General features: G+C 40.4%; 1 protein-coding gene across 2 annotated transcripts in view; it reads left to right on the top strand.

Moving 5' to 3' along the window:
• The window catches only part of c12.2 (von Willebrand factor A domain-containing protein c12.2), a 590,945-nt gene that overhangs the window by 243,008 nt on the left and 334,714 nt on the right, over window positions 1-13,223 (top strand). For both annotated transcript variants that reach the window (XM_070085296.1, XM_070085297.1), the window contains exons 6-7: window positions 1,249-1,409; window positions 2,588-2,870. In XM_070085296.1, the coding sequence (XP_069941397.1) occupies window positions 1,249-1,409; window positions 2,588-2,870 (444 nt within the window). The remainder of the gene's footprint in view (window positions 1-1,248; window positions 1,410-2,587; window positions 2,871-13,223) is intronic.

A 13,223-nucleotide genomic window follows, 5' to 3' on the forward strand; every position in this document is an offset into this window, starting at 1 on the left:
GTCTGTCAGAGCACAACAAACCCACCAGTCTGTCAGAGTGTAACATACCCACCAGAGTGCAACATACCCACCAGTGTGTCAGAGTGCAAAATGTCCACCAGTCTGTCAGAGTGTAACATACTACCAGTCTGTCAGAGTGTAACATACCCACCAGTCTGTCAGAGTGCAACATACCCACCAGTCTGTCAGAGTGTAACATGCCCACCAGTCTGTCAGAGTGTAACATACCCACCAGTCTGTCAGAGTGTAACATACCCACCAGTCTGTCAGAGTGTAACATACCCACCAGTCTGTCAGAGCACAACAAACCCACCAGTCTGTCAGAGTGCAACATACCCACCAGTCTGTCAGAGTGTAACATACCCACCAGTCTGTCAGTGTAACATACCCACCAGTCTGTCAGAGTGCAGCATGCCCACCAGTCTGTCAGAGTGTAACATACCCACCAGTCTGTCAGAGTGTAACATACCCACCAGTCTGTCAGAGTGCAACATACCCACCAGTCTGTCAGAGCACAACAAACCCACCAGTCTGTCAGAGTGCAACATACCCACCAGTCTGTCAGAGTGCAGTATACCCACCAGTCTGTCAGAGTGCAACAGACCCACCAGTCTGTCAGAGTGTAACATACCCACCAGAGTGCAACATACCCACCAGTCTGTCAGAGTGTAACATACCCACCAGTCTGTCAGAGTGCAACATACCCACCAGTCTGTCAGAGCACAACAAACCCACCAGTCTGTCAGAGTGCAACATACCCACCAGTCTGTCAGAGTGCAGTATACCCACCAGTCTGTCAGAGTGCAGTATACCCACCAGTCTGTCAGAGTGCAACAGACCCACCAGTCTGTCAGAGTGTAACATACCCACCAGAGTGCAACATACCCACCAGTCTGCCAGAGTGCAACATGTCCACCAGTCTGCCAGAGTGCAACAAACCCACCAGTCTGTCAGAGTGTAGGCACTCTACTTCCTGCTTCCAAAGCTCAAGTTCACTTCACTAGTTTTTCTGAATACCTTCGTAAATGTTATCATGGACACATTACAAAATACTTTAAATTAAAAAAAAAAAAATAACTTGCCTCAACTCACTGCAATCTGACAAGCTCACACGTGCCTATTAGATGTGCGGAAAATTTTGAATATGCTTACTTTCTTCAGGTTAGGGAGTTGCCCAAGTAAGAGGTGAGGCAGGAAAGTGAAATTTTCTATTTTTTTTTTTTATTAATCCAATTTTATTATATTTAGGACATGACTGCTCGTGATCTTGTGCAGCAGCGTGTAACTTCACCCACTGGTGACACTGCCTGGCAGTTCTCCCCACTGGTGACATCTGCCTTAGAGGGAAAAATGGTTATTTTAGATGGAATACATAGACTTCATCATGGCACATTGGCTGTATTACATAGGTTTGTACTGTTTTGAATTATTAAACTGGAAATATTCAGAGATTTTTGATTCTCAAATTCGTGGTAGTTGTTGTACTGCTAACTATTACTACTACTTACTACCACTATGTACTACCACTAATTACTATTTACTACCACTGACTAATAATATTAACAATACTGTTACTGCTGCTACCACCACCACCACCACTGACTGCTATTAACTCTCACTAACTATTACTAATTCTCAATAATTACTACTGCTATGGCTAGTAATGCTATTACTGACTGCTACTTTTAACTACTTACTACTAATACTACCACTACTAACAATACTGCTAACAATACTACTAATAATACTACTACTGTTAGTGCTAACAGTACTACTACTGCTACTAACAATACTACTACTACACTAATAATACTAACTACTAATACTACTAATTGCTGCTACTAGCAGTAGTACTGTGCCATTACAACTACTAACTGCTACCACTACAAACTACTATGATTACTACCAAGTACTTCTACTGACTACTATTACTACTTCCAACTACTACTGCTGCTGCTATTGCTGATACTAACTACTACTACCCTTATTAATCATCAACTAGCTACTGCTAATTGCTACTACCACTACAAACTGCTGCTGCTTTTGTTTGTTTAATTCATGTTAATCACTAAAGCCATGTAGGTCATTCAGCACCAGATTTGGTGGAGGCTTGATCCTCTGTCTGTTGAGTGCCAGACAGACAACTCCCATTTCTACTCACACAAAGTTTGAATGTTTGGTGAAAAGCTAACCAAGTAAAATGTGTTACTGGCTATTTATAATTCATCCTTAAGGAAATTTTATGCCAGTATAGTTGTCCTGATGTCAGAAAAGTGAGTCATTGTTCATAAGTAATTAATTGGTTCCAAAATACCAGTGTTGTCAGTGAAGAGCCTTGTAACTCAGAACCTTGTAAATTATGGCCCTTTTGTATTGTAGTTTGTTAATGACTGTTATCTGTAGTTTCTGAGCTCTAAATTTGTTGTACAGTAATTTTTTATTTGTAATGAACTTTCAGCTAGCATTAACTATCATAATATTGTAATACAGATTCAGTATAAATGCACATTTTTTTTTCAGATTTATTCATTAACATTTACTGGCATTCTGGATAAAGATGCTAAATGTTTTGAACATATTTCAACAGGCTAATCCATGATCGAGAACTTCAGCTGTATGATGGGAGTAGATTGTTACGCTCTGATCGATATGATAAAATCATGAATGATAATGAACTATCGGAGACAGATATGAGAGCTAGAGGTATATACCGCATTCACCCATCATTCCGCATTGTGGCATTAGCAGAACCACAAGTGCTGGGAGCTTCACAAGGACAGTGGTTGACTCCAGAGGCCTTAACTCTATTTCTATATCATAATATGAGGTGTCTGAGGCCCCAAGAAACTGTCAGCCTTGTAAATCAGTTAGTAAGTTTATAAGCTTTCTGTTTATTAACATTTTTATAAGCTTTCTGTCCATGCAATTACTTCTGTAATAGGCCCTATATATGCATGCATTCAAATAGAGTGTTTTTACCTTTTCAAGAAGGTAAATTAACTCCGTTTTTTATCTCACTGGCCATCTCCCACCAAGGTAGGGTGACCCAAAAAAAGAGACAGTACTCACCAATCACTCACTCCAACACTGTCTTGCCAGATGCATGCCAACACTACAGTTCAAGTATCTCCACTCCTTCAGAATGCAGGCACTATATTTTCCAACTCCAGGACTCAAGTCTGGCTAACCAGTTTCCCTTCATAAATGTTACTTTGCTTATACTCCAACAGCTCATCGTCATAAATATCACTTGCCTCCACTGCTGTCTAATACACACGTGCTTCCTAGGTGTTCAAACCTCTCACATACAGGACCTTTACCCCTTCACTCCGAACTTTCCTAGGACAATCCCTATGCCATCTTTCCTCCACTGTGGATTTGTATGTTCTCCAAGTTGTCCTATTTTGTTCCATCCTCTCTAAATGTCTGAACTACTTCAGCAACCCCTCTTCAACCCTCTGGATAATACATTTAACCCTTTCAGGGTCCCTCCCGTAGATCTACGGCTTTACGTTCAGGGTCCAAACTGTAGATCTACGCCAAAATTCTAGCGGCGTCAAATTTAGCACGAGAAGGCTGGTAGGCCTACATCTGAGAGAATGGGTCTGGGTGGTCAGTGTGCACACTATAGAAAAAATCTGGACGCCAGCATGGCATTGTGGGAATGCCGGCAAAGTAGCTTTGTTCATTGTGCCTGGCGGCAAGGAAGCTCTCACTCCCCACTCACTCTCTGGGTGAATTCTGACTCTCCTCTTCACAACTTACAGTTCTAAGACTGATGGAAGTGGAGCTGAAGAGGAATTCTATGGTTTTGAACCATATGGTACCATTGTGCCATATGGTACAATGGTGCCATGTCATACAATGGTATCATATTGTACAATGGTACAATAGTACCATATGGTACAATGTACCATATAGTACATTGTACCATATGGTACATTATACTATATGGTACAGGGTACAGGGACCCTAATGGAAATACATCTGTCTGACCTTTTTGGGTTATCCTAGGTTCTCCAAACATATGCTGCTAAGTATGATATTCTGTGCAACTTTATTTGTGTATACCTAAATAAACTTACTTATGATGCCACATGTGCTTGAGGAAGTTTATTCAGGTGTACAGAAACACAATTACATAGATTATCATACATGGCAGCATATGTATAAAATCCTAGGATAACCCAAAAAACGTCAGGGTGACTTATTTCCATAGGGATCCCTGTATCTCTACCATATGGTGTCCTGTACTGTATGGTACCCTGTGCCATATGGTACCCTGTGCCATGTGGTACCCTGTGCCATATGGTACCCTGTACCATATGGTACCCAGTACCATATGTTATCCTGTACTGCATGGTACCCTATACCATATAGTACAATGTACCATATGGCACTCTGTAACATATGATACCGTGTACCATATGGTCAATAGGTGTTGGTGGCATGAGACACCAACCAAGACTGAGTGAGTGGTGACGCAAGCTAGCTACTGACTCGGCAGGCAGTTTCCAAGACAAAGTGCTTTGTCATCCACCTCAAGGAACAAGTCAAGTTCCTGTACACTTGTAAATATAAATTAGAACATTACTAATATACAACATTTTTGCATATTTTTGTTGTAAACAAAATATTGATGAAGATATTAGTGTGTTTATTGTGTTGAATACAACAGTACCATATGGTACAATGAACCATATGGTATCATTGTACTGTATGGTACAATGTACCATATGGTACCATTGTGCCATATGGTACCATTGCACCATATGGTACTACAGTGGACTCCCACATACCGTTGGCATCACATAACGATTAATCCGCATACCGCTTGCTTTAATCGCAAAAATTTTGCCTCGCATACCGCTTAAAAACCCGCTCACCGATGTTCGTCCGAGATGCGTCCAATGTGCGCCCTCAGCCAGCCTCACGTGCCGCCGGTGGCATTGTTTACCAGCCAGCCTCCGCGGTAACATCCAAGCATACAATCGGAATATTTCGTATTATTACAGTGTTTTCGGTGCTTTTTCTGGAAAATAAGTGACCATGGGCCCCAAGAAAGCTTCTAGTGCCAACCCTACAGCAATAAGGGTGAGAATTCCAATAGAGATGAAGAAAGAGATCATTGATAAGTATGAAAGTGGAGTGCGTATCGCCGACCTGGCCAGGTTGTACAAGAAACCCCAATCAACCATCGCTACTATTGTGGGCACCAGAAAGGCAATCAAGGAAGCTGTTCTTGCCAAAGGTTTAACTGTGTTTTCGAAACAAAGATCGCAAGTGATGGAAGATGTTGAGAGACTCTTATTGGTGTGGATAAATGAAAAACAGCTAGCAGGAGATAGCGTCTCTCAAGCGATCATAAGTGAAAAGGCTAGGAAGTTGCATGAGGATTTAATTAAAAAAATGCCTGCAACTAGTGATAATGTGAGTGAATTTAAGGCCAGCAAAGGTTGGTTTGAGAGATTTAAGAAGCGTAGTGGCATACATAGTGTGATAAAGCATGGTGAGGCTGCCAGTTCGGACCACAAAGCGGCTGAAAAATATGTGCATGAATTCAAGGAGTACATAGAGGCTGAAGGACTGAAACCTGAACAAGTGTTTAATTGTGATGAAACAGGCCTGTTTTGGAAGAAAATGCCAAGCAGGACCTACATTACTCAGGAGGAAAAGGCACTCCCAGGACATAAGCCTATGAAAGACAGGCTTACTTTGTTGATGTGTTCCAATGCTACTGGTGATTGCAAAGTTAAGCCTTTATTAGTGTATCACTCTGAAACTCCCAGACCGTTCAGGCAAAAGAATGTCCTCAAGGAGAATTTGTGTGTGCTGTGGAGGGCAAACAGTAAGGCATGGGTCACTAGGGACTTTTTCTATGACTGGTTACACCATGCATTTGCCCCCAATGTGAAAGATTACCTAACTGAAAAGAAATTAGAACTTAAGTGCCTCCTGGTGTTAGACAATGGCCATGGTCATCCTACAGACGTGGCAGAGCGACTTTATGGGGACATGAAATTCATTAAGGTGAAGTTTTTGCCTCCTAATACCACTCCTCTCCTGCAGCCCATGGACCAGCAGGTTATTGCAAACTTCAAAAAACTGTACACAAAAGCTCTGTTTGAAAGGTGCTTTGTAGTGACCTCAGAAACTCAATTGACTCTAAGAGAGTTTTGGAGAGAGCACTTTAATATCCTCAATTGTGTAAACCTTATAGGTAAGGCTTGGGAGGGAGTGACTAAGAAGACCTTGAACTCTGCTTGGAAGAAACTGTGGCCAGAATGTGTAGACAAAAGGGATTTTGAAGGGTTTGAGGCTAACCCTGAGAGGATTATGCCAGTTGAGGAATCCATTGTGGCATTGGGAAAGTCCTTGGGGTTGGAGGTTAGTGGGGAGGATGTGGAAGAGTTGGTGGAGGAGGACAATGAAGAACTAACCACTGATGAGCTGATAGATCAACTTCAACAGCAAGAGGCCAGACCTGAGGAAACTGGTTCAGAGGAGGGGAGAGAGAAATTGAAGAAGTTGCCTCCTACAAAGATTAAGGAAATGTGTGCAAAGTGGCTTGAAGTGCAAACCTTTTTTGATGAAAATCACCCTCACACAACTATTGCAAGCCGTGTTGGCAACCTGTACACTGACAATGTTGTGAAACACTTTAGGGAAGTCATAAAGGAACGAGAGGTACAGGCCACTATGGACAGATATGTTGTGCGACAGAAGTCCAGTGACTCTGAAGCTGGTCCTAGTGGCATTAAAAGAAGAAGGGAAGTAACCCCAGAAAAGGACTCGACACCTCAAGTCTTAATGGAAGGGGATTCCCCTTCTAAACACTAACACTCTCTCTCCCCTCCTCCCATCCCATCAATCATCACCAGATCTTCAATAAAAGTAAGTGTCATGTAAGTGTGCATGCCTTTTTCAGTTTGTGTGTATTAAAATTAACATTTCATGTGGTAAAAAAATTTTTTTTTCATACTTTTGGGTGTCTTGCACGGATTAATTTGATTTCCATTATTTCTTATGGGGAAAATTCATTCGCATACCAATGAGCCCTCTTGCACGGATTAAAATCGGTATGCGGGGGTCCACTGTATAAGGTACCATTGCACCATATGATACCATTGTATCATATGGTACCATTGTACCCAATGGTGCCATTGTACCATATTCTACCATATGGTACCATTGTATCAAGTGCCATTGTACCATATGGTACCACTGTACCATATGTACAATTGTACTATATAGTACCATTGCACCCTATAGCACCATTGTACCATATAGTACTATATGGTACCATTGTATTCAACACAATAACCGCACTAATATTTTCATCATTTTGTTTACAATAAACTTGTAACAAGTTTTGTAAACAATGTAATGATGAACAAATTAGTGCAGTTATTGTGTTGAATACAATGAGTGTACACTTATACAATATACATTATATTGGTCTCACAGGCCACAAATGTTATTAGAAAAAGAAAAAAATTAGAAAAGAAAAGAAAAAGTATAAAACACGTAAAATAAAAAAATGGGATTTTGCGGAAGTCACTGATGTTGTCGCCACTCGGTTATTTTGGGTCAACTTCCCGCCGCTGTATCTCGGTAAGTATTGATCAGAATTTTTTTTTTGTTTTATTACCTTCACAAAAATATTATCTTTAATTCTGTAAGAAAAATCATTATTTTTTTTTTTTGTCAAAATTTCTTGGACACTGTGGCACCCCTTCCGATTTTGGCCTTGGACCCTGAAAGGGTTAATAACCCTACACGTCATTCTAATCTCCAAGTTGGGAATTCTCTGTATAATATTCATACAACACATTGCTTTCAGACATGACATCTCCACTGCCTCCAGCCTCCTCCTTGCTGCAACATTCACAACCCATGCTTCACACCCATATAAGAGTGTTGGTACTACTATAATCTGATACATTTCTCTTATTGCCTTTATAGATAATGTTCTTTGTCTCCACCGATGCCCCAACACACCACTCGCCTTTCTCCCTTCATCATTTCTATGGTTTACCTTATCTTTCATGAACCCATCTACTGACAGGTCCTCTCAAATATCTTAACACATTTACTTCCTTTATTCTCCCTCCTCCAATCTGATGTCAATATTTCATTGCCTAATTTTTTTTGTTACCCTTATCACCTTACTGTTTCCTGTATTCACTTTTGATATCCTTCTTTTACATGCCCTCCCAAATTCATCTACCAACCTTTGCAACTTCTCTTCAGAATCTCCCAAAAGCACAATGTCATTGGCAAAAATCAACCGTGACAACTCCCACTTTGTGTTAGATACTTTATCTCTTAATCCCACACTTCTTGCCAATACCCAAACATTCACTTCTCTTACAACCCCATCTACAAATACATGTATTTTAACCCTTTGACTGTTTCAGGCCCCTTTCTGAAACTGTCATTCTGTGTCGCTCAATTTTTGAAATTATTTTTTCTTATGAAATGATAGAGAATCAAAAGTTCGAAATTTGGTCGAAAACTCATGGGATGGATTATGCTCCCGCGAAGTTAGCGGTCTCGGCGACATATGCGTATCGGCGATTTCGCCGACTTTGAGCCCTATTTTCAGCCAATTCCCTTGTTCCAGTTGACCAAACTCATAGCTATTTCTTTAGAACTCCATTTTATCTATCAGCTGAGTACAAGAAACCTCCCATTTACTAATTTGGACTACCCAATATGGTGGTCAGAAATTGGCAATTTGGCCAATTTCACACAAAATAAAAAAGATGCCAATTTCAAAATAGGGTCCAGAATAAACAAGGTAGACATTCATGGCACTAAAATAACATATGCTCTGTTCATTAGTCACATCTCTAGGCCCCTCTTATATTATTATTGCTTTCTATTTTGATTTTTTATTCATACAAAAAAATACAAAATTTACTGTTATGCAGACTACTGCATTATTGTAAAAATGGTATAAATAATATCAGTGCACTAGTGAAAGAATATTAGACTCCCCAGTTGACGTGTATTGGACATGTGGTGTGATTTATTTACTCCTGAACGTTGGTAAAAATAGAACATTTCCGCTACTTTGAGCTCAGTTTCAAGGTCGTTTTCATCGTCAAAGTAATGAAAATCATCTCTATTTCTGTAATATGTTTTCCATTTTATCACCTAAGACCATGAAAACGCGAATACAACGATAAATACTATACGAAAATACACCTCAAAGTCGGCGTTTTATTCCAAAAAAACAAGTTTTTTTTTTCTCATTACGCAATGTGTGCTGCAGGATTTTTTTATGTGGTGCACACTGACCACACAGACCCATTCTCTCACATGTGGGCCTACCAGCTTTCTCCCGCTTGATTTGAAGCCACTAGAATTTATTTTTTTTTATTATCACACCGGCCGATTCCCACCAAGGCAGGGTGGCCCGAAAAAGAAAAACTTTCACCATCATTCACTCCATCACTGTCTTGCCAGAAGGGTGCTTTACACTACAGTTTTTAAACTGCAACATTAACACCCCTCCTTCAGAGTGCAGGCACTGTACTTCCCATCTCCAGGACTCAAGTCCGGCCTGCCGGTTTCCCTGAACCCCTTCATAAATGTTACTTTGCTCACACTCCAACAGCACGTCAAGTATTAAAAACCATTTGTCTCCATTCACTCCTATCAAACACGCTCACGCATGCCTGGTTGTTTAATATATTTATAGATGGGGTTGTAAGAGAAGTAAATGCGAGGGTCTTGGCAAGAGGCGTGGAGTTAAAAGATAAAGAATCACACATAAAGTGGGAGTTGTCAGAGTTGCTCTTTGCTGATGACACTGTGCTCTTGGGTGATTCTGAAAAGAAGTTGCAGAGGTTGGTGGATGAATTTGGTAGGGTATGTAAAAGAAGAAAATTGTAAGTGAATACAGAAGAGAGTAAGGTTATGAGGATAACAAAAAGATTAGGGATGAAAGATTGGATATCAGATTAGAGGGAGAGAGTATGGAGAAGGTGAATGTATTCAGATATTTGGGAATGGACGTGTCAGTGGATGGGTCTATGAAAGATGAGGTGAATCATAGAATTGATGAGGGGAAAAGGGTGAGCGGTGCACTTAGGAGTCTGTGGAGACAAAGAACTTTGTCCTTGTAAGCAAAGAGGGGAATGTATGAGAGTATAGTTTTACCAACGCTCCTGTATGGGTGTGAAGCATGGGTGATGAATGTTGCAGTGAGGAGAAGGCTGGAGGCAGTGGAGATGTCATGTTTGAGGGCAATGTGTGGTGTGAATATAATGCAGAAAATTCGTAGTTTCTAAGTTAGGAGGAGGTGCAGGATTGCCAAAACTGTTGTCCAGAGGGCTGAAGAGGGGTTGTTGAGGTGGTTCGGACATGTATAGAGAATGGAGCGAAACAGAATGACTTCAAGAGCGTATCAGTCTGTAGTGGAAGAAAGGCGGGGTAGGGGTCGGCCTAGGAAAGGTTGGAGGGAGGGGGTAAAGGAGGTTTTGTGTGTGAGGGGCTTGGACTTCCAGCGGACATGCATGAGCGTGTTTGATAGGAGTGAATGGAGACAATTGGTTTTTAATACTTGACGTGCTGTTGGAGTGTGAGCAAAGTAACATTTATGAAGGGATTCAGGGAAACCGGCAGGCCGGACTTGAGTCCTGGAGATGGGAAGTACAGTGCCTCCACTCTGAAGGAGGGGTGTTAATGTTGCAGTTTAAAAACTGTAGTGTAAAGCATCCTTCTGGCAAGACAGTGATGGAGTGAATGATGGTGAAAGTTTTTCTTTTTTGGGCCACCCTGCCTTGGTGGGAATTGGCCAGTGTGTTAATAAAAAAAAAATAATAATTCTTACTCTCATTTGTCTCCTTTGACTTTATACAAAAGGAACTCTACATGCTCTCTGCCAGTACCTTCCCCTCTTTTATACAGTTACTGAATAAGAGCACCAGTCATTCAAAAACTATATTTATTTATTTATTTATTTATTTATTTATTTATACATTTTTGTCTTTGCAAATAGTACATTGAGATTATGTATTTACAATAGTGGGTTGCAATGCAAAGAGAGCCTCTATTATGCTTAGGCATTATGGGCCAACTTAACATTATTGGCTTATTGACTACTTAACACTAAGAATTATATCATAGTTGTACAGTAAGATAGTAATTATTTCATAGTTGTACAGTAGATTATTAATTATAAGTGACTCTAATTTATATAAGACAAAAGATATATTCATATATTCAAAAATGCTTTTTGTGAAAACAATGATTCAATTATATTCCTGTCAACAATGGATAAAAGGTTCAAAGTAATTGTTGAAATTATGGTATGGGAATACATAATTGAGTATGTGAGCACTGAGAATTTAGCATTTAGTCTAGGGTGATTAAGTGGCCTTTGAGAAGAGTCTTAAATTGATTTTCAGACTGGGTTACTTTAGTATCTTCTGGTAATGAATTCCATATTTTGGGGCCCTTTATGTGCATAGAGTTTTTACGCAGTGTGATATGGGGATGAGGTACATCAAAAAGAGATCTGTGTCTTGTGTTATGGTCATGTGTCCTGTTAAGGTTGGTGAGGAGAAGTTTGAGTGGAGGGTTTATATTTGCATGCAATGTTCTGTGTATGTAGTAGGCACATGAATAAGTATGGATGTTCTTAATGGTGAGCAGATTTAGACTTTTGAAAATTAGTGGAGTATGCAGGCAGGAGTGGGAATTTGTTATCATTCTGACTGCTGCCTTTTGTGGGTTATTAGAGGTCTTAGGTGATTGAATGTTGTTGATCCCCTTACACAAATTCCATATGTGAGATAAGGGTATATCCATCTGTTTTTAACGTTTCTGTAATGATCCCATCTATCCCAACTTCTTTGCCCCCTTTCATTTTCTCACTGCCTCACGCATCTCCGCTACACTCACATCTGGCTCTTCCTCACTCCTAAAAGATGCTATACTTCCCTGGCCAATTCCTTAAAAAAACCCACTCTCCTATCTTCATCATCATTTAACAGTTTCTCAAAATATTCCTTCCATCTTCCCAATACCTCCAGAACTCTGTCTAATAACTCCCCTATTCTGTTTTTAACTGTCAGATCCATTTATTCCCTGGGTTTTTCAACTTCAAGATTTTTTCGTATCCTTAGCAAAATTTGTTGACAACACTTCACCCACTCTCTCATTTACTCTCCTTTTACATTCTGTTATGACTCTCTTAACCTCTCTTTTACTCTCCATATACTCCACTCTTCTTATATCACTTTTTTGTAAAACCCTCTCATATGGTAAGTTTTTTTTCTTTCTTTCTACTTTCTGTACCTTATCATTCCATTAATCGCTCTTCTTTCCTCCTGCACCCCCCTCCTATATTCATAGATTTGTGTTGCATTCTCTAAACACTTCATTCTTAAATCTACCCCATACCTCTTCAGCCTCTTTGTTACCTATACTCTCACTAGCCCATCTTTCTACCAGTAGTTGCTTTTTTTTTTTTTGTTAACACATCGGCCATTTCCCACCATGGCAGGGTGGCCCAAAAAAGAAAAGCTTTCATCATCATTCACTCCATCACTGTCTTGCCAGATGCATGCCTACACTGCTGTTATAAAACTGCAGCATTAACACCCCTCCTTCAGAGTGCAGACACTGTACTTCCCATCTCCAGGACTCAAGTCCAGCCTGCCAGTTTCCCTGAATCGCTTCATAAATGTTACCTTACTAACATTCCAACATCACATCAAGTCCATAAAACCATTTGTCTCCATTCATTCCTGTCTAACATGCTCACGCACGCATGCTGGAAGTCCAAGCCCCTCGCACACGAAACCTCCTTTACCCCCCTCCCTCCAACCTTTCCTATGCGAACCACTATCCCACCTTCCCTCAACTACAGACTTGAATACTCTTGATGTCATTCTGTTTTGTTCCACCCTCTCTACATGTCCAAACCATCTCAGTAACCCCTCCTCAGCCCTCTGGATAATAGTTTTGGTAATCCCACACCTCCTAATCTCCAAGCTATGGATTCTCTGCATTACATTCACACCACATATTGCACTCAGACATGATATCTCCACTGCCTCCAACCTTCTCCTTGTTGCAACATTCACAACCCATGCCTCACACCCATACAATATATAATATATAATAGCTAAATTCAAATCCAAATACCTACAAAAACCTCTCACAGTGATAAACATCTACAGAGTACCACAGTCAAACATTAGCCG

This window comes from Cherax quadricarinatus, chromosome 15, assembly GCF_038502225.1.
Source record: "Cherax quadricarinatus isolate ZL_2023a chromosome 15, ASM3850222v1, whole genome shotgun sequence".
NCBI lineage: Eukaryota > Metazoa > Arthropoda > Malacostraca > Decapoda > Parastacidae > Cherax > Cherax quadricarinatus.